Consider the following 20912-nt stretch of genomic DNA (forward strand, 5'->3'; position numbering starts at 1 on the left):
AAAAATAATAGTCAAAGTGTCTTTTATTTTTGGTTCTTTAGACTTCATTGACCAAATGTTCTAATTTCCTCTAAAGTTAGTTTATTAATTCGCTTAAATATGTTTTTAACTTGTCGGGGCAATTTACTCAAATAAATAAACTGCTTGAAACGTTTACCCAAATACATAAAATGGAATCCTATTACGTGAATGTGCAAAACAAATTCTATGTAATCCGTGGCAAGTTAACACGGTTTTGGATGTATACGTAAACCGTGGGAGGTTCCAACGGTTTAGGAACATTGCATGGCATGCATAAACCGTGGTAGGTTACCACGGTTTATAAAGAAAACGCTATGAATATAAAACCCGGTAACCTACCGCGGTTTATGAACAAGTTTCAATAAGCATAAACCCCTGTAATCTCCCACGGTTTATGCGTTGTAGCCTATAAAAACGTAATCCGCTGAAGGCTTTCACGGATCATTTGTCTCACCCAAAAAATTTTGAAGCTTGTTGTGTTGAGAGAAATTTGGAAAAGCTTTGAAGGTTTGAAGGAGGAATCCGATGGAGCCAATGGAGTCTGAGGATCGCTTATACCGACTAAATGGCGTTGCTCACGTGGCAGGATACCTCGATGAAGAGGTAAGTTATTATTATTAACATTATTATTAATATTGTTAGTAATGTTATTTATATAAATGTTGACATTATGAGCGTTATTGTTAGTAAAAATATTTTTTTATGTTTATTTGAATTGTTATTCTGATTAATATTATTTATATAAATATTGATATTGTTATGGTTATTGTTAATAAAAATATAATTGTTTATATAGAAATTGATATTATTATGGTTATGGTTAGTAAGAATATTTTATTTTTTTTATTCTTATTGTTATTTCTACTAATATTATTTATATAAATATTGATATTATTAGGATTATTGTTGGTAAAAATATATTTTATTATGTTTATCCTTATTGTTATTCTTATTAGAGTTATTTATATAAATATTAATATTATTATTGTTATTGTTAGTAAAAATATTACTTGTTGGTTAGAAATTGCTATTACCATGGTTATTGTTAGTAGAATTTAATTTTTTTATTTTTATTGTTATTCTAGTAATTTTTTATAAGTTATGTTTGATGGTATTAGTGATGGATGTATGTTGAAGGTTTTTGTTACACACATTTTGCAGCCTGCTAGGGTTATTAGCGGCGTCAGAAGACAACAAAATATGCCGTTACACGACCGGATTATACCCTATCTGGAGACAGCGGGCTTGTATCATTTGGCCAGGCTTAACAGTCAGTGGTTCTGGGTTGATGAGCCTCTCCTTAGCGCATTTATTGAGCGGTGGCGTCCTGAGACACACACCTTCCATATGCCTTTTGGTGAGTGCAGTATTACTTTGCAAGATGTGGCATATCAGCTTGGTTTGCCGATCGATGGTGAGCCCGTTAGTGGGTGCCTGACCGAGTTTGAGAATCTGATGGAACACGGTAGACCAGCATGGGTGTGGTTCCGGGAGTTGTTTGGGGAGTTACCTCCACAGAGTAAAGTTAAGCAGATGACAGTGTGCTACACATGGTTCCATGAGAGGTTCCGGGTTCTCCCAGCAGATGCTAGTGATGAGACCGTGCGTGTATACGCTCGTGCTTATATTCTGATGCTGTTGTCCTCTCAGCTGTTTGCAGACAAGAATGCAAACAGGGTCGACCTTCGCTGGTTGCCTTATTTGGCATCGTTGGACGACTTGGGTAGATATAGCTGGGGTTCGGCTGCACTGGCCTGGTTGTATAGATGTCTTTGTCGTGGAACAAACAGAAACGTTGTTAACTTGGCTGGGCTGCTACAGCTTCTACAGTCTTGGATTTTCTGGAGGTTTCCCACTCTTAGGCCGAGTGGCTTTGATAGATTTGGGTTTCCTCTTGCTTCCAGGTTTGGTTTTATATTTTCGGTTCTTGAATTGTTCAACATCATGTGTTATTCTTCGTTTTGACATCATTTGAATTAAAATCGTAGGTGGGCCACGTTTATGCCGAGAAACGATAGATGGGCCCAAAGATTAGCTTCTGCACACATTTCGTTGGATCGATTGCGTGTCCATGATGTGGGTCATTTAGTTATTGCTCTTACTTGCATTGGTTTATGCTAAATGTCATGTTCTAACGACATTCTAACTGTTTCGATACAATTTGTGTGGGAGCCTTATTCTTCTGTCGAGGTTGCTGCTGTTATTCATCCGAAGATACTAGTTGAGGAGCACCGTAGGCTTTGAACTGCCATCACTATCCTGATATATTTTGCGGCGATTGAGTGGCATCAGGTCGATAGGGTGCTACCCCAGTTCGGCGGTGTTCAGCATCTCCCTCAGCCGGCTCTGAACATAGATTGGCTACATGCAAAGGATGGCAGGGGTGGTGACCGCTGGTTCCCCACGTATTGAAAGTGGCCACAGTCGCATGTGTTATCTTTAAGGGAAACTCTATAGCTACCCAGCGAGAAGCTCCCGGTTGGTGTTGTCTCGGCGACCGTGTACTCGGATTGATGCCTGTCATACAACGTCACCGTGAAGCACCTAGAGTCTCTTATATTCCGATCAATAGCCTTGACCAAGGCCTGACAAAACTCATGCCCAGATCCGACTTGTGCCTCTGCTGTCTGTCCACGGACCACAAATAGCTGAGCAAGCTTCCCGTAAGTTGACTTAGCCAAAGATGTGACCGGGAGGTTGCGAGTTCCCTTTAACACGGAGTTCACATATTCACTAATGTTGGTTGTCATGTGCCCGAATCGTCGACCACTATCCTCATGTTGGGTCCATTTGTCGTACTCCATCCGGTTGGCCCAGTCACACATTGTTGGATTCTCAGTCCGCATGATGTCAAACCAGTAATAGAACTCTGCTTCAGTCTTTGTGTAGGCAGCATTCACCAGCATCCTCCTTAAATCCTTACCTTTGAACGTAAGGGCAAAATTGGCCGCCACATGCCGAATACAGTACGCTCGGAAAGCACGGGGAGGGAGCCACCCATTCTCCGGTGCCTCAAGCGCTGCCTTGATCAAGGATACCCTCCTGAGGAGTTACATGCTCTCGTAGGTTGGACAAGAAGAATGACCACGACTCTGCATTCTCTCCCTCCACAAGGGCAAATGCTATCGGTAGGATGTTCGAGTTCCCATCCTGCGCTATCGCCAACAGCAGCGTCCCTCCATACTTGCCATACAAGTGGGTACCATCAATATTGACAAGGGGCTTGCAATGCCGGAATGCCTCAATGCACGGTGGAAATGTCCAGAAAAGTCGGTGAAAGTACACCGTCGACTCGTCAACCTCACCACGAAGCCGAACGGGGGAGGTCTTCAACACCGTGATTGTTCCGGGCATTGTTGACTGGACCCCTAACATCCAACGTGGCAGGTCCGCGTACGACTCTTCCCAATCGCCATATATTTGTGCCACTGCCTTCTGCTTGGCCATCCAAACCTTCCTGTAGCTAGGCCGGAACCCATAATCAGCTTCTATAGCTTATTGAAATACCTTTACCGTAACCGGAGCGTCTGCCCTAACCAATGGAAGAATCCTCGCACAGATGACGTGGTAATCCAGCTGACGGTGATCACTCGAAATAGAGGTTGCCAAGCATGTGTGTGGCCCGTTGTACCTCCTAACCTCCCAAGTGCCCTTGCGTGCACGCAGGGCTACTCGAATCAACCAACTACAACTCTTCCCGAATTCCTTGCATTTTCCATGATACTTCAGATGATCTGATTCGATGATTCTATACTCAACACCTCGCCGGATGCTATAGTCCTTCACACTCAACACAGCTTCATCTTTGTTCTGGAATGATTGCCCGATCTGAAATTCTATAGAAGAGCCCCCGACTGTGTTACCGCCGTCCTCCTGTTGAGCCAGAGCATCCAAGTTTAGTGTGGAGAAGTGTGGAGGGTACTGCTGAGAAGCAGAACTTGAAGGCATATGCTGCGTATGTGGATTTGCACCTGTGTCATCGTCGCTGTCCCCTACGATATCAACAGGCTCCTGGTCAGAGTCATCGTCACACATTGCATTCTCTACTCGATCGGGTCCACCAAAGCCTTCCATATAAGTTAACAGGCCACCCCCAGTGCCGACATCGTGAGGAGGCTCAACGACTGCTGCATTCTCCAAAGTTACAGAACCAACAACCTCTGTTCGGTCTAAATCAGCCGCGAATGAAGGGGATGCTACTGGTGGATGATACGGTCTGACCGTAGGCATCGAACTAGATGCACCTCCGGCGGCAGTCGAGCCAGGAACTGGAGCGGATGCCCCAGAACTTTCAACACCGACCTCCAACTTCGCGAATAACTCATGGATTCTGATCTCCGGAAAACTCCTTACACAATGGAACAAAACCCTAAGATCTTCATCAGCCTTAACCACAAAGGTATCATACTTAACACCGGTCGAGACAACTGCGATGGGGATCTTGTAGTATAGTTTCTTCACCCACTTGCTACCAAACACGCCAAACTTCTGCAAGATGCTGTTCTTCAAATCTGATAAGGAGCTTGACGAAGTGATAAAAACACTCAGTGGTTCTCTGTCAGTGAACTTCACACCCTCGCTTTTGCTTTTTTTAATTTTGCCACAGCAATGCACTAAGGCTAGAAAACTCTCTCCCTCACTTGCCATTGTGAAAATGATCTCTTATGGAGCTTGAATCACTCCCATATATATAGAGTTTCCGTGATTGTAAACCGTGGGAACCTTCAGGGTTTTATGCACATCACTCCTCCTTCATAAACCGTGGTAGGCCACAAAGGTTTATATTCATGTCGTTTTCTTCATAAACCGTGGTAACCTACCACGGTTTATGCATGCCTTGCCTTGTTCCTAAACCGTGGAAACCTCCCACGGTTTACGTATAAATCCAAAACCGTGTTAACTTGCCACGGATTACATAGAATTCGTTTTGCACATTCACGTAGGAGGATTCCATTTTATGTATTTGGGTAAACATTTCAAGCAGTTTATTTATTTGGGTAAATTGCCCAACTTGTCGGATAGAATAATACAGTAAAAAAATAAATAAATAAATAAATAACTAAGGATCGTTCCATACACACAAGGAGCAGTACTCTGCAAATTCACGTCGCTGGAGTTGCTCTAAAATTAACTTTGACTCTCACTGTCACTTCATGTATGAAGTTAGTCCACAATGTATTTTGGTCAAAACAACGTGGTTTGGTCATTTTCGCTCCATCTCTGGACCTTCACCTATGCAAAAATCTCTGAGCAATGCTAGGGGGCCAGTAATTTTTGTGATTGTTAGCCATCAACTAGCCATCAATAATGATTTGATGGTGTGAGATTTCATCCAATGGCTCACCTTTCTCTGCTGGGCCAAAATTCAATAAAACTGCTGGCCCCTAGACTTTTTCAAAATCTCTCACCTATGAGCCACACATATCTACATCTTAAATAGTTTGTCTTTATGTTCTTTTGAGCATAGCTTGCCTTTCGCTTCGGTTAGTTGCTTAGTTCCATATGCTAAAAACTACAAGGAGAGAAGAGCAATAGTCCAACAAAAAGAGAAAAAGCAAGACAAAGTTTCCTAGCTATCAAGAGCGATGGTTGAAACTGATGGAAGGGAAGAACAACCAAACCAGTCATCCACCATGAAGACAACTAAAATTTTTGGTCTCATTACAAACTCCATATTTCTGGGCTTAGGCACCTCCGGCGGCCCACTCGTTATGCGCCTCTACTTCATACACGGCGGAAAACGCATCTGGCTCTCTAGTTTCCTCGAAACCGCCGGCTTCCCTGTCATGCTCATTCCCCTTTCCATTTCCTATATACATCAAAGATGCAACAAAACAACCAACTCTGAAAAACCAAAGCTTATCTCTATGGAGCTTTATCTGTTTCTTGCCTCCGCTATAGTAGGCATCCTCACCGGCCTCGACGACTACCTCTATGCCTACGGTGTATCTCTTCTTCCAGTGTCCACTTTTTCTCTTATTCAGGCCTCCCACCTCTCTTTCACTGCCGTCTTCGCTTTCCTATTGGTGAAGCAGAAGTTCACGGCTTATTCGGTGAACTCCATAGTTTTGTTGACCATTGCCGCTGTGGTTTTGGCGCTACGGTCCAGTGGGGACCGTCCTCACGGTGAGTCCACTGGGAAGTACATAGTTGGTTTTCTTATGATTGTAGCCGCGGCTGCATTATACGGGTTTGTTTTGCCTCTTGTGGAGTTGGTTTACAAGAAGACCAAGCAACATATCACTTATTCTTTGGTCATGGAGATTCAGTTCGTTATGTGCTTCTTTGCCACTTTTTTCTGCGCTATTGGGATGATAATAAATAACGACTTTAAGGTCTGTTACCACTTTATTACCCCAAGAATTATATACATTTTAAGAAATACTTGCATGCATGCTCGTGTGGTTTATTTAATGCTTTCTCTAAAAACTTTTCCAATCCCTTGTTAGTAATGAATAAGGTTAGAGAAACGCTATTTCCGTCAATTTCAACCAATATTATAGTAGGTCGTCAAACAAATTTGGTATAAACCTTACCTCATTTATGATGAGTTTTTATTAAGTTTGGATTTCGAATATTCTTTTCCGTCTGTTGAATGTTAGCTGCAATGTTAGTCGTATAATGTTGCCTTCTATGATTTTCTCAATTTGTAATGTTTAAGACAATTTTGGGCGTTTCGTTTTGCAGGTGATTCCACGAGAAGCTAGAGATTATGAGCTTGGAGAAACAAAGTACTATTATGTGTTAGTGTGGAGTGCTATGATGTGGCAATTTTTCTTCTTGGGAGCAATAGGGGTTATCTTCTGTGCCTCGTCATTGTTGTCTGGGATTATAATTGCCGTGTTTCTGCCTGTTACTGAAGTGTTGGCTGTGATCTTGTACAAGGAGAATTTTGAAGCAGAGAAGGGGGTTGCTCTGGTACTTTCTCTGTGGGGCTTCGTGTCCTACTTCTATGGAGAGATCAAACAAGAATGGAAGAGGAACAAAAATCACCGCCTCAATACAGAGCAAGCTCAGTGTCCCCCTCTCTCTCTTATTCCATGATTGACAAGTCAAAGTCATTGTCATGATTTCACCATCTTAGGTTGCTTCTGCTTCAATTGTCAATATAGCAGGTCGCCCTAGGGCCCATGATCTTGACTAAAACAACGAACGAATATCCATCCTTATCTTTTCAACAATGGCGGTCCATTATCATCCTTAGATCATCTTTATCATTGAATGTACTTAGTAGTAAAAAATTCTAGTTTATAATACTTCTTTGGATAAGTACATCTGAATTTAATTTGGTATATATTTGAATCAAAGAATTAATATACAGTTCATCCTATATTGATACATAGACATCAAATTTCTGAACCGACAGAAAAAGGAAAGAATAGAGGAATTATATTTTGGAAAACTTGATTAATTGCCAATTAGCCTATCAAAAGAATGTAATTTGTGGTTATATCATTTGAGGTATAACAATGGATTGAAGAAGGCAACACTTGGGAATAGTTACAAGATTATCGCACCAAATTTAAAATACTGAAAGAATAAGAGAAGAAAAAATGATACACAACATGTTCCCATCTCTGTTCTGAATACCATGATGATGGCCTAAGAATTTATCAGAAGGGTCCTCGTGAAATTTTCATAACTATTGAAAAAGGAACTGGCGCCAAGAAATAGCTTCGTACAACTACAACTTTATTTTCAGTAATCTGAGCACCCACTCCTTGCTTCACTATATCATATCTGCCACAACGGAACAAAAGTGAGCAATAAGCATAGTTTCGAGTTACAAATTAATAGGCCAATGCCCGACTCAATAAGGAGTGCTTGGACCAATATATTAATGCACCCATTTTGATATTCAATTGTTACCAACAATTAACTGCAAACAGAAGGAACTAAAACATCATTTGATTTTTTTTTTTTTTCTTTTGTTGGGGCGGGGGGGTGGAACTAGCTATCTTATTTTTAACATCAATCTCATGAAGAACTTTAGTCTGATCTAAAATAGCATTTAAAAAGTTCTATAAAAACCGATGAAATATCTTGTGATGGCACAAAAATTCTCTCCATCAATACATGCACATAAGACAAATGAAAGTGAACGAGGATAGCTAGAACGTACCAGATAGTTTATGTGCCTGAATGGTAAATTCATTACCTTCTACTTTACAAGGTTGAAGAATAAAACAAATCCATGGATTTGTCTTTGGCAAGTCCAAGGAAATGATGTCGGAACAAGCTCTCAGCTCAACAATTTGTGCATGAGGACGAGGATTAGGATCAGCACAGATAGTTCTACCATAATATTTGGACTGTTCAAGTGTTCAATAATTTGCTTCCACCTGTAAGTTCAACCAGTACATAGCTGCTGGTAAAGCCTGTTATCCATGTTGGATCTAAATTACAATCAGATGTTACTCAAGAATACAGCTCTATAATAGAAAAAGCTAATCTAAGCAAATCAAGCAAGTATGCAAATAATGAGGATATCAACCAATCCAATAAAGCGCTAACTGCTGTACCTACGATCAAATCAATCATACTCAAGATAAAGTATTTGTAAGCAGTTACTGGGGTAGGTATAGATACTAAACCAATATCCCTTATCCCTCATCCTTTATTTTCTCTAAATGATCATAGATAAGAGTTCATGAAACAGTGCCTTTATATTTTTTCTTTTTGTAAAATCTCTAGAAGTACATTAGTTTAACTTCTACTTCAAAGCATTCTATCTCAGTATTTTCTACAACATGCACAGTCAAGCAACCATCAAGCCTTACTTTGGACATAAAGCAACTAGAACTACCAGTACTAAGACAAAGGCATACCAGTTTCCTTCAAATGTTGAGTGGTTTTCCTGCTTTATTTCCTCCTCTGCTAGTTCTTCAAGTATAGCACGTTGTCGTTCATTAATTTTACTAAAACAAGAAAGAGTGGATCGTAAGTAATTTATGAGCAGGCAAAAGTAACTATTACTTGGCAAGCTGGCGCTTATTTTATTTATAAATATGAACAAAAAGAAAAACGTAAAAGCACTTGTGTATACTAACTAATTAAGGAATAAAAAATATCATCTGGAAACAACTTTGATAATAATGCATGTCTTTGTTTTTTGATAAAAAAAAAACAAAAAAAACAAAAAAAACAAAAACCCAAATATGAGATCTCTTTCTGACAACTGAATAATTCTGTTCAAATTTCACAACCATAACAACAAGCATTGACCAAACAACAACCTGTAGCATAAAGAAATAGCACTACTGCTTTTAGAATAGCAAATACTCTTGGATCCATGTTCTTGATGAACGGCTAATATGTGTGGTTGTGTTGGAAAAACGTTTCCCTTTTCAATGCCCTTCCTCCTATAACTAGAACCCACAAAATCGTCGCTATTCAAAAATCGAATGCCCAAATATGCCTCTTCAATCTCTTTAATCCCCATCCACCCAAAATCCCAAACAATTTAAACATTAGATTTTGTTACATTGAATCACAGTCTTAGACATCTGTGATAGATCAAGGAGAACAACCAACAACTAGAAGAAATACTGGAGCTGAGGACAAGTGTATGAAAGTTTCAGAAATCACAGATTCAAAGCTTTAACAATGAGAACAATGAAATTGATCCTGTGATATTGGAAACAACATCATTTTTAGGAAGAGAATGCGGAGTAATGCTTGGATTTTCTTAACAAAGCAGTAAGAGTGTTGTCCAAAAAGAAAGACAAGTCAAAAACTGCTTCGACAAAGTATTCAGTTTTAGAGGTTGGTGACCAGGACTAACATAAATGGTTCAGTTTTAAACATTTCATGGAAAACCTGGTCTTCATGAATTGGTTTCAGCTCTCAGTTTATGGTTTAGTTTTATTAACTCTTGATAGATACTTTGGGCCATATGTGCTGCCCAAAGTCGCACATTGTAGTAAGGATGCTTGGTGTTGTATTCAAGGAGAGTAATTCCCCAACCTTTAAAAGCTAACTTTGACCGTACAGTTCTCCAGTTTCCTTGGGTAGTTATTGTCTTATTGAGGGTACCACAGCATTTGATTCAAGCGGATTCATACATGTACAGCAATGGAAGCCAAGCTTGAAGGGGACTACATCCCAGCCATTGCAAGGAGACAGGAAGAACATGGGAAGACCATGGAAACGACTGCATTGCACATGAGAGTGTTGATCAGAGAAAGAATTCCTCACAGAACATAAACAAGGAGCAAGCTCTGATGTAGAACACAGTTCCAAACCAGAATAGTGGGATCCACAGTTCCTCTGTTTTCAGGTGATGGTGTGTATGGATGGTTGATTAGGGCAGAAAGCTTCTTCAGACTCGATGCTTGGAGGATTATGAGAATATGGAGCTGGCAATGGTTCAAGGGCGAAGCTCTCCAATGCAACCATTTTTAACAACTGTATCAGAGCTTGTGGTTGGCCCACAAAGTGGGCTCCTTGCAGAGGGTTCTGACTAGCAAAAAGCTGAGTAAGATGTTGTGAGTAACGTACTGCAAAGTGCAACCATTAGGATGTGAGACAACATAGGGTGGTGTATTAATAGAGACCTATCGGAGTATGGGATTCCCAAAGTGCTCCATCAAGTAGTATGCCCCCTACCCCTCTCTCCCCATGCTAGCTCCTTCTCTATAACAACTAGCTTCTGAGGATGTGGCTCACCACTTTCCTTGGGTACTCATCAACTGGTTTTAATGAACAGATCAGATTAAGTGGCACCGACCCTTGATTTTTTATCCTTCATTTTTTCCCCAAAAAAATTCACTGATGTAAAGGGCAGGAAAAAGACAGCAAACAACTATATAACCCATTTTCCATGATATTATAATATCAACTAACATCAATAAAGAAATAGAGTGGGGAAAATAACATTATAGCAGGAGCATTTTACTGCTACTTTACATGATAAATAACAAATTCCTCAAAGTTTCTAAGGTATATGAACTCAACAAAAAAAAAAATTTAAATAGTACGGGAACTTACGTGGGGAAGTTAATACGAAAACGCACATACTGATCCCCATGATGTACAAGATAACCATGCTTTGGTAGTCCTGCATCAACAAGTATGGTAAAGAAGCAATTCTAGAACCATGAGAAAAAAGACAACAAACTTATCCAAAACTGTATATGAAATGGGGAACCGTTCATTTAACCTTTTCCTCGTAATACTAGTAGCTGCCCTGGTTGAACACCCTTGGGTATCTGATGGGAACAGAATAACACTATTAGACCAAGTAGGTACAAAACAAGCAGTGTTGCGAAATATGCCCATGCAAATGATGTGAAGACTTGAATTTATGAGAGGGAGATGATGGCATAAAACAAGCCACGTTTGTGACACCATTAAGCACAAAGACTTTCAAGAAATAAAATGTTTCAATTTGCACATATATATATATATATATATATCTTGGTAACTATTTTTAAAGCTCAAAATATTAGACTAAAATATCAGACCTGCATTGTCATCATTTCCAGTAGAGTTTTTACACAATGCAACCAGTTTATGTAAGACCCATGCATGACCTGCTGAGTAAAAGTCTAGAAGAGTCTATTAATTATTAGTAGCGTTTCACCCTAACATAATTATGCTTCTTGTTAGCAGGTCAAACTATTCTGAACCACTGTCCTCCTAGGTAAAAGTTAACCCATTTCTTAATGGGTACATAACCAATTTTTTTTCCCCCATAATTGTGGTGTCAGAAGTTTCATGGATTTCACATATGGAATCAAAACAACAAAACTAGAGAGTGAAGTTTTGCATGTAATAACAGCAGTATGCCTTCCGTAGCACTTTGTTAAATTTATTGTTGTACTGGAAGAAAACAGGGGAGGAGAAACGGTTTAATCTTTGGGTCCTGTGAAACACAAAATGAATACTGCAAAGGTTGTCTTAAAAAGGAAGATCAGATAGAGCTGAGCTGATCAAGGGTTCATGTCAAGTTCAATTCATGAACTTTCATTAAGGAGTATTAAGTATCCTTATGCACCCTTGCTGAAGCCTATGCCATGCCCTGACCTTAAAAGATCAGGCATCATCTCCATGTCCTTCCCTAAACCTTCCTTCCCCAATGATGAGACTCTTCTATCAAAATAAATTGTATCTTACCTTTACTTGCATCTTCCCAGATAGAGTAGGCACATCAACTTTGCCACCAAGAATAGCCTGTAAAATGTTTAAAACTTTGCTATAAACTGAATATATTAGAGTGGGGGCGTTAACACCCAAATAATTAAGATGCAAATGGTATGTTCCTAAAACATTACAAGCAACAGCATGGGAGAGAATAAACTTCAGTATAACTGAAGTTATTCCTCTTATATTTATGACTGAAAATCTGTTCCCTCAGGCTGAAGGAGGTGAGACGTATTACTATGCCTTTTTTAATATCTGGTCTCAATATATACATCCATTTCTACGCAAAATGAATTCTACAGCCTTAACAAATGGTTCTCATATAAGTATATAACACAAGAGGAACACCATTATTTTCAACCAAAGTGAACTATATACTAATAAGAAGCTAGGATTAATAAACAGTCTTGAAAGAAACACCATTTACTGCAACTTCAGGCTAATCATCTTAAGGCTTATCAGCCTTTTAAAATAGAAAATAACAAAGTACCAGATGGATGTCCATATGTGAAACCACAAAAAGTATTTTAGGACTCACCTGCGTAAAGCTAATATTAGAGTCCACATAGATATCTGCACCATCCCTGGTAAAGACTGAATCCTCGGCAACCTAACAACCAGAGATAAGATGACATTCTAATAAGAAAAGAAGTACAGAAAATAATTAACCATGGCCACGATGAAAATTATATTATTGGTGGAGAACATATATCTCCATGCACATGAACAATATAGATGTCGAAGTGCCAATTAAGATAAAATATGCATGCTATACAGGTATCAAATCCAAAATATTGAACACCCATAATTACATGCTCAAGGAACAATGTAGCTCTTCTTCTGTGATGTAGCACTGACCTGTCCATAATTAAGCTACTAGCCAAGTTGCCTAGGGGTCCCAGGGAAGAGCTAGATAAGTTGAATTGAGCAGGCCAGCACACAAACCATAGTGGATTATTTATACAGATGATTTTCATTGATAACAATTGATATGTTAATGTTTGTCACGATTTAGTTGGTATTATATTAGTTAATTCAGACTTTCTAAATGAAATCTTCACCTAACTTATCATTCGCATAATGCATTTATATTCATTGAGGAATGATAATTTAATATTCAAACTTTAACATTCTAATCCAAGATATAATCTTAGACAAAATATGCCAGTCAAGAAACAAATCTGTAGAAATAATTCTGTTAATTATCTATTTTAATTTATAAATATGGATTAAATGTATATTCTAGTTCTCCAAAGATAACCACTAAATATTTAAGATGACTTTTTGTCGATCTTGCTAACGTGACCCTCTGACCCTGAATAATTTGGTGTCAGTCTATATGCATTTTAAGATCTGCACTGAATAAATAAACAGAGAAGAAAAAGGTGGGGATCTTTACCTTGATTTTGATGTATAAACTCCCAGGTCGAGCTCCACTTTTAACGGCATTCCCGGCCTCTGGCACATGGATTGTATCTCCAGTATCCACACCTAACCATTAATTTAAGAATTCAATAAGACTAACAGAAAAAAAAAGTTCGACTTTGAATGAAATAAAATGAAAGTATGGCAAAAGGTGAACCAAAGTAAGGCAAGTCAGATCTGCATCATGCATAAAGCATCTCATTTCTGAAATATTCTCATGTATAAGAGGGACCAAATTAGGCTAAAGCAAATCTACAGAATGGAGAAGATCTCATTTCCTAAAAACACCTGTGTATAATAACTACCACTTTAAGAGAGATTGGATACTATCCCGTATCACCTCAATTTGAGCAAGTACAACGAAAAATGATCAAATTCATTTTTCTAATTGACCGTTTCAAATAAGAATAAGCAACTAAAATGACAAACATCAAACCATGTTCCATTAAATTTAACAATAATGATGCCGGGCAAAGCTGCAGTTCTTGGTAATCTCATCACAAATACTAAAATCAAACCTGCTGGTATTGTAACTTTAACCTCTTTAATCCCTTCAACCACCCCAGATCCTCTACAAGACGTACAGAAATCCTGCACAAAATAGGGACAGAAAATACAAGTTTACACAAAGCAACCAACCTCACACGCTTATTTTGGCATGGACTGTGGAATTAGGATAACACCTTAATGACGCGACCTGATCCTTTACAGGTAATGCATGTTGATGTAAATGGAGGTATTGTTACCTGGCAGAAAAAAACATTACAATCAAGAATAAAAGAATGTTCTGATAAGTGATAACTGATAACTTCAATACAACAAAAAGAAATAGTTTCATGCATGAGCCAAATCTTGTTTAAAAATATCCCATATTAATAAAGAACATAGATCTTTCAGGGCACTTACTCGACCTAAGCCCCGGCATGTTGGACAAACTTTAGCCTTCGCACGTGGTGGATACCCTCTCCCATCTGGATTAACATAAAAGGAAAATGATTGCATCAAATGGGATTACCGTATGTCACACAGGGTACAACAAACATATTGGCTCACTTCACCAGGCCAAGGATTTATCTTTTACAAATTGGATTCATCACAAGATTTCATCATGAATGTTTCCTGCCTAACAGGATGGCATTAGCACTTGTACTAATCAGGCAGCTTTTTGCAAGCCTCATACACAAATGGGAAACTGTAAAACTTCAATAAAGTAAAACATGGGCTCATTTTAAATTTTTATTATAATTAGATAAACTAGATTTTGCACTAAACTACTTGTGCAGTTAATGATCATTCAAAGGCAATATTATACCATTTCCAAACACAACATAACATATAGAAAAGACAAATGTGGAACTCCAGAAGAGATGAATTTCTACTAGATTTCTTAATTCCCTGAAAATAGTAATTTTACTCACCGCAATAATCACATGGAACGAATGCATCAAATGACACATGTTTAGTGCACCCTCTTGCAGCTTCTGAGAAAGTAAGGGACAACTCCACCTATTAGCAAAACATTTATAAAGAAGTTAGGCTTGAAAAAGTAGAAATTGATTCAAACAATAGATCAGAAACAGAGTTAAGCTGACCTCTATACTTGATGAAGAATGAGTGATTTCTTCTTCAAATAGCTGTCATGATCAAGAATGCTGAGAAACCTCCTTGGAAAAATACTTTATGAAATGAACAAAATAGGTGAAAATAAAAACAACATTAAGTATGAGCAACCAAAGTACCTCAGAGAATACTGTATGAAATGAAGAAGAAAACTCATGGTGAAAACCATTTTGAAACCTTTCTTTCGCATTTTGAAACCTTTCTGCAAAATCATCATTGTGGTCGTCATATTCTATGTTCTGTGAACCACGGCTTTGCATCTTCATCTGAAAAAGGTGGTTCATCGAATAAAATGATGGTAAAGTATTAGTCAATTCAACTTCCTAAATTGGAGTGGAAGCTATATAAATTACAGAAACTAAACAAAAGAAAAAAAATTACAAAAAAGCTAAACAAAAAAAAATCTTAAATGTTAATAGCATTTAGGAAGAGAAAAAGACCTACCTTGTCATATTGGGCCCTCTTTTTAGAATCTCTCAACGTCTGATATCACATACAAAATGGCAGGTGAAATATCATTCTGCTGATTAATTAGTTTAAACAACCACCACGCAGGGAAATAAACAAACAAAGTCATGATAAGGACCTCATAAGCTTCTCTTATATCTTGAAATTTCCTCTTTGCAGATGGATTATTCTTATTTGCATCTGGATGGTACTTTTTAGCAAGCTGCATACACCAGAGAAAGTATGCCATAAAACAGTGTTAGTAAAAGAAGACCCTTCAATCCAAATATTCTCATATCAAAGGTGCATAATAACAGGATATATCAAGATTTCAACCAAAATACTCAGGAAAACTGCTGCTAGCCTTCTAGCATGTTCCAAACTCTAAAAACATTAGCTGTACAATATAAAATTGATGAAGATAATTGAGACATCGATTAAACCCGTTTTTCTATTTAAAACATGATAATTGCTATGAATTGAAGACGTGATCTCTTTAAAACAAAGGAGCAATACAAAAAAGAAGACAAATGACTAATCTTATTCCAAATCAGCTGCTGTGACATTGGACTAATTCCTAAATAGAAGATAGTTTATAGTTAACAAAACAAATTGTCATACTATCATCTATATAAAACTATTTCTCCTCTTGTTGTGTTTTACACTTGTAATCATGGATGTACCTCTTCGCATGCATCACCTCTAACTACAAAATTCAAAGAAAATGATAAAACAGCTGCTTGACAAATGCCAAATATGCACAAAAATGCAAATAAAAGAGAACGTCGGTGAGATGGCAAATGTTTCTTCCCCAAGTGTGGCTGTTTTGGAATCCATCATTAATCTAATCTAACAAGCATAGCCTTGACCAACCAACAACCATACGTGCAAAACAAAGAATTCCTAGCAATCACTCACCAACAGAAAGGCCTTCTTTATCTCATCCTGAGTGGCGTTCTCAGAAATGCCAAGAACTTGATAATAATCCTGCTCAACCGATGTCGAAAATGCTGGAAGAACGCCATAAGCATAAAAAGAGAAAATAAATAACTGAACACATCTGCAAATAAAACTCGTAGATAATTGATCTAAAGGGGAAGAAAAAAAGTAACATAACTTGTACTAAGTTTCTTATATCCATCCATTGCGTTTCCAAATCACAACAAAAAAGGGATACGTGACTATATTTCCGGAGACCATCAATTAAAAGTGTGTACTCACTGAAGAAAAATACCTACGTAGTCTTGTTTGATCTGAGAATCGAATAAAATGGATATAAGGAACTTCATCTAAGCTTTTCCTAAATAAAACACAAAGTGATCCTTTATCATAAAAACCTGCAGCATGAATATATCGATATCTCAATGGTTTACTCAAACTCAGAAACTCCTCCGATTTTGGGACATTACTGCGATTGAACAAAGCTGGAACATAGACACATTCAATTCAATAATAAATAAATCAGTAAAAAGGAATCGATAACTACTGAACCAATATATATATATATATATATATATATATATATATATATATTTTATAAAAATAAAAAGACTCGACAGAAATTCATGAAATTGAACCGGAACGTGCCTCGACTGAGAAACGGCGATTGGCGAAAAGGCAATAATTCGGTGAAGCAGTGTCCTCTATGGACGACAGGTTCTGAAAACGCAAAAGAGAGCAAACGGCGGCGATACTGCAATGAAGAAAGAAAAGAGGAGAATCAAGAATGTGAAGGAAGAAAAAGAAATGAAGAAAGGAAACAGTAATTTTTATACTTGTAATGGTTTTGGTTCGTTGAGATTACCGGCGTAAACCACGTGAACCTTCTCATTGGGAGGGATCCTCTTCGGAAGCGAAATTGAGTTACAGTTATGCTCTGCTTCCACACACACAGCGAGCACTTGGAGAAGGGGGTTTTAGACTTTTAGGCAGTGCATTTGGGTTTTAGGCTTGGACAAACGGTAACCACATTTTCTCGTTTTGACCTTTGAACCTGACTTTTTTACATTTCCTTACAAATTGTTTTCCTTGTTATTACTTATTACCATCATCGATCTACCATCTCAAATGGTAAAGGTAAATATTCAACAGTTACATTTGAGGTTGATAGTTGAAAATTATTAAATAATTTGACGGATTTAATTAAATTATTATTTAATAATTTTTAACTATTAAATTCATAAATTTTCACCAATTGTAAATCAGTTATATATATTCTTAAATCAATTTTGCTTAGGTTCGGTTCGCATTTTGGTTCGTTTGGCTTAATGGGTCAAAACCTTTATAATAAGTGTCCGATTTTCTATTCCAATTACTTTCATCTTCTCTAAATTATAAAATTTAATTTCTTAATTTATTCACTCATAATTTAATTTTTCTCACTTACACTATCAAACAAATTTAAGTTGATACAGCCATTGTTATCGATAGTAAACACTTTTTCGCAATTAGCTATTTTTTTTTGCGCTCAGTTTTATTTTCTAACTTAATTTTCTACCGAAAAAATTTTAATTTATAATTTATTAATTTCTTATCTTATATACTCACATTTAATTTAATAATTAATTATTTATAACTTTTCTTGGATTTTACAATGGCCCTATATCCAGTATCTGAAAATTGGGAATATTTCGTCTGGAATTGATAATTTGAAAAAATTTAAACGACAAGCTTCCTTCTTTACATTATTAAATGATAACTTATATAGACGAGGTTATACTCATTCACTATTGAAATGTTTAAATAGATTGGAAGCAGATCTCGCCTTAGTCGAAGCGCATGAAGGTATCTGCGGTACGCATGCAAGAGCTCGGAGTCTATCTTCAAAAATTCTCCGTGCTAGCTTCTTTTGACCTAGTACTCAGGAAAATTGAGCAAGCCAAACGACCTCCATCTCATGGTAAGCTTGTAGCCAAATAGGAGTGCCTATTTCGACTTGTTGAAGTCTTAAGAAATGGAGCATATAAATTCAATCTTTAAGTAGTATCATTTTATCTAATACTTGGAATATCTCCTCTTTAAAATAATATTATAGTTAAAAGACAGGAATAGGCTTTTCTACTCACAAAATTTTATTCAAAGAGAGTTTTGCTTGTAGAGATTTTAACGTGGCATGCGTACCTGCACCTTTGTAAACAAGAGTCAAATAACAATCTATTGTGGTTCAGGACAAGCCAATTTATATGTGAATTATCTCCTTATCCGATCTCTATCAAATTCAACATGTGACTATCAAATACAAATTATGACTAATATGTCAATATGTCATCTGAGTCTACTATTCCTTTAATCACATGGTCAATAAACATCACAACTTTATCTAGTAGTGTAACATTTTTTGGAATACATCCAAATCAATATTTTACTATATCAAATTACCAAATTGCTACCTATCAGTTATAACACGGTCACAAAAATTGAAGTGACTATTTATAAAGATTACCCAAAATTCATCGAAGAAACTATTTCGACATATTTCATAAAACTCAAAAAACAAATTCATTGATCATTCAAAATGACAATGAAACCACCAACCTATCTATCATCAAATATTATCTATCAGCAACACAAATAAATATATATATAACTTTTTATCAATTCATATAGAGCCAAAACAATTGGCCAAATATAGAACCCAAATCATCATAAGATCGATGATCGAAAGTTTCTTTTTACAACTCAATCATTGTCTTCAAAATAACAAAAGCATAAAAACAAAATGCTAACAACAAATCCTACATCAATCTGCCAGGTTTTCATCTTCTTCCTCGACAGTTTCATTATCATCTACTAGCAATCTTTCATGGACTACTTTATCCAAATCCATCTAGGACAAATCTTGGATAGAGACAAGAAACTTAACCTGCATCACCGTCAAATTTTTAAGTTTCACAGTAACATCAATCATTTGATTTTTCATATTAAAGAGGTCATTCTCATTTTTCTTCAACAACTTTGACTTTTTTTCATAATTGTTTTAACTGACTTCAGCTCCTCTTCCTTTTATGAGAGCTTCTTTTGCATCTTAGCTATTAGATCATTCTTCAAATCCAAATCTTCTCTCAAACAAGCCAGCTTATCAGTTTTTTCTAATAATTTTTTATGCTTTACCTCCCGACTTCGACCAATGCTCGCCAATTGGAATTCGACCACCTACAAAAGAGCACCTATATTAAATAACTAAAAATTGTAATCTACCTTATACATGTACTAAAGTCGCACATGGAAATATTGATCAATAGCAACATTCCCAACCTCATTAACTAAGGTTACGTCAGATGACGACTGAAATGTCTCATCGGCAACAACCATGAAAGTAAAATTCTTATCCCAAACTGAGGATCCATCACCATCGGCAAAACCATGCAATGTTTCTTGATTACTCACGAAAGTAGTCAGCTCCTCCAGCAGAATCTCTTTTCCGTTTTCCAATAAGTAATCGGAAACATCCACATCAATAAGATCGGTCTTCTTCTTTTTAAAGACGATCTTCCTTCTTTTTGGGATAGGTCGATTAACCTCCACTCCTCCATCTCCTTTGACAGGTTTGATGACTAGGCCTCCTTTTTGACATTCTTTATCTTATAACAAACTCTTAAGCTCACAGCCGAAACTCCAGATATTTTCACCTGAGTAAAAACAAAGTAAAACATTCAAATACAAATCAATTATGCTTCTAAACATATGGAGATCTTCTATCAAACCTTAGCGACATAGTTCACCACGGACATTTTGCCCTCTTTCCATGAGAGCAAATCAAAAATAGAAATTAAACTTTCTCTATCAACAACCTCCATAAGATAGTCTATTATACACTCATTCCTTGAATTTATCTCTTTGGGACCCAAAATATGTTGCAGTTGTAAACACCATCAGAAAGAAAATTTCTAACCAAGGTGTTCATCCAGGTAAAATAGAAAATTTTCTTCCGCCGATCTTACTTTCAAAATATTTCTTTAAAATCTTTGAACGGCAACTTGTAAAGTTTGAAAATTGAAAAACCAAGGATACTATTCAAATTTACCCAAACCCCCTTCCAAACCCTAAAGAAGATTTTACCTCCAGAAATTTCATTAATATTTAAAACACCTCAAAAAAGCCCAACCATTTGGGTGCGATTAAGAAGAAGCACAGTTCAACTACTTCAACACCCTACATTGAAAATTTATAAAAGGCAACTTCACCCAAAGCTCTTTCAACACACAACTATACATATAGAAATACTCAAAATGATTTTTCCTATAAAACACACACTC

At 37.1% G+C, this 20912-nt stretch overlaps 4 protein-coding genes across 6 annotated transcripts; 2 read left to right on the forward strand and 2 right to left on the reverse strand.

Annotated features, from left to right (window-relative positions):
• The first annotated feature begins 546 nt into the window (after window positions 1–546).
• On the forward strand, window positions 547–2265 carry LOC130939914 (protein MAIN-LIKE 1-like). The gene is made up of 4 exons (XM_057867981.1): window positions 547–624; window positions 1159–1925; window positions 2010–2097; window positions 2194–2265. The coding sequence occupies exons 1-4, from the start codon at window positions 547–549 to the stop codon at window positions 2263–2265; spliced, it is 1005 nt and encodes a 334-aa protein (XP_057723964.1).
• A 1251-nt stretch (window positions 2266–3516) lies between these two features.
• On the reverse strand, window positions 3517–4668 carry LOC130939915 (uncharacterized). The gene has a single exon (XM_057867982.1). It carries the CDS (start codon window positions 4666–4668, stop codon window positions 3517–3519), a length of 1152 nt encoding a protein of 383 aa, XP_057723965.1.
• An 821-nt stretch (window positions 4669–5489) lies between these two features.
• Window positions 5490–7376, forward strand: LOC130941329 (purine permease 1-like). The gene is made up of 2 exons (XM_057869798.1): window positions 5490–6356; window positions 6709–7376. The coding sequence occupies exons 1-2, from the start codon at window positions 5607–5609 to the stop codon at window positions 7063–7065; spliced, it is 1107 nt and encodes a 368-aa protein (XP_057725781.1). The 5' UTR covers window positions 5490–5606; the 3' UTR covers window positions 7066–7376.
• On the reverse strand, window positions 7296–17605 carry LOC130941328 (chaperone protein dnaJ 1, mitochondrial). Of its 3 annotated transcripts, none has more exons than XM_057869796.1 (20): window positions 17462–17599; window positions 17245–17350; window positions 16995–17081; window positions 16576–16667; window positions 15797–15880; window positions 15655–15693; window positions 15330–15476; window positions 15183–15224; window positions 15009–15096; window positions 14497–14561; window positions 14274–14336; window positions 14109–14181; window positions 13565–13656; window positions 12704–12775; window positions 12139–12195; window positions 11183–11231; window positions 11011–11080; window positions 8850–8939; window positions 8180–8399; window positions 7296–7761 (listed from the first exon to the last, which is right to left on the reverse strand). In XM_057869796.1, exons 1-19 carry the CDS (start codon window positions 17486–17488, stop codon window positions 8372–8374), a joined length of 1371 nt encoding a protein of 456 aa, XP_057725779.1. In that variant the 5' UTR covers window positions 17489–17599; the 3' UTR covers window positions 7296–7761; window positions 8180–8371. The 3 variants fall into 3 exon arrangements, with proteins under 3 accessions (XP_057725779.1, XP_057725778.1, XP_057725780.1); XM_057869795.1 differs by having other exon boundaries at window positions 7302–7761; window positions 8180–8363; window positions 17462–17605; XM_057869797.1 differs by having other exon boundaries at window positions 7304–7761; window positions 8180–8363; window positions 17433–17573.
• Between the last annotated feature and the right edge of the window lie 3307 nt (window positions 17606–20912).

Source organism: Arachis stenosperma, chromosome 7 (genome assembly GCF_014773155.1).
Source record: "Arachis stenosperma cultivar V10309 chromosome 7, arast.V10309.gnm1.PFL2, whole genome shotgun sequence".
Classification (NCBI taxonomy): Eukaryota; Viridiplantae; Streptophyta; class Magnoliopsida; order Fabales; family Fabaceae; genus Arachis; species Arachis stenosperma.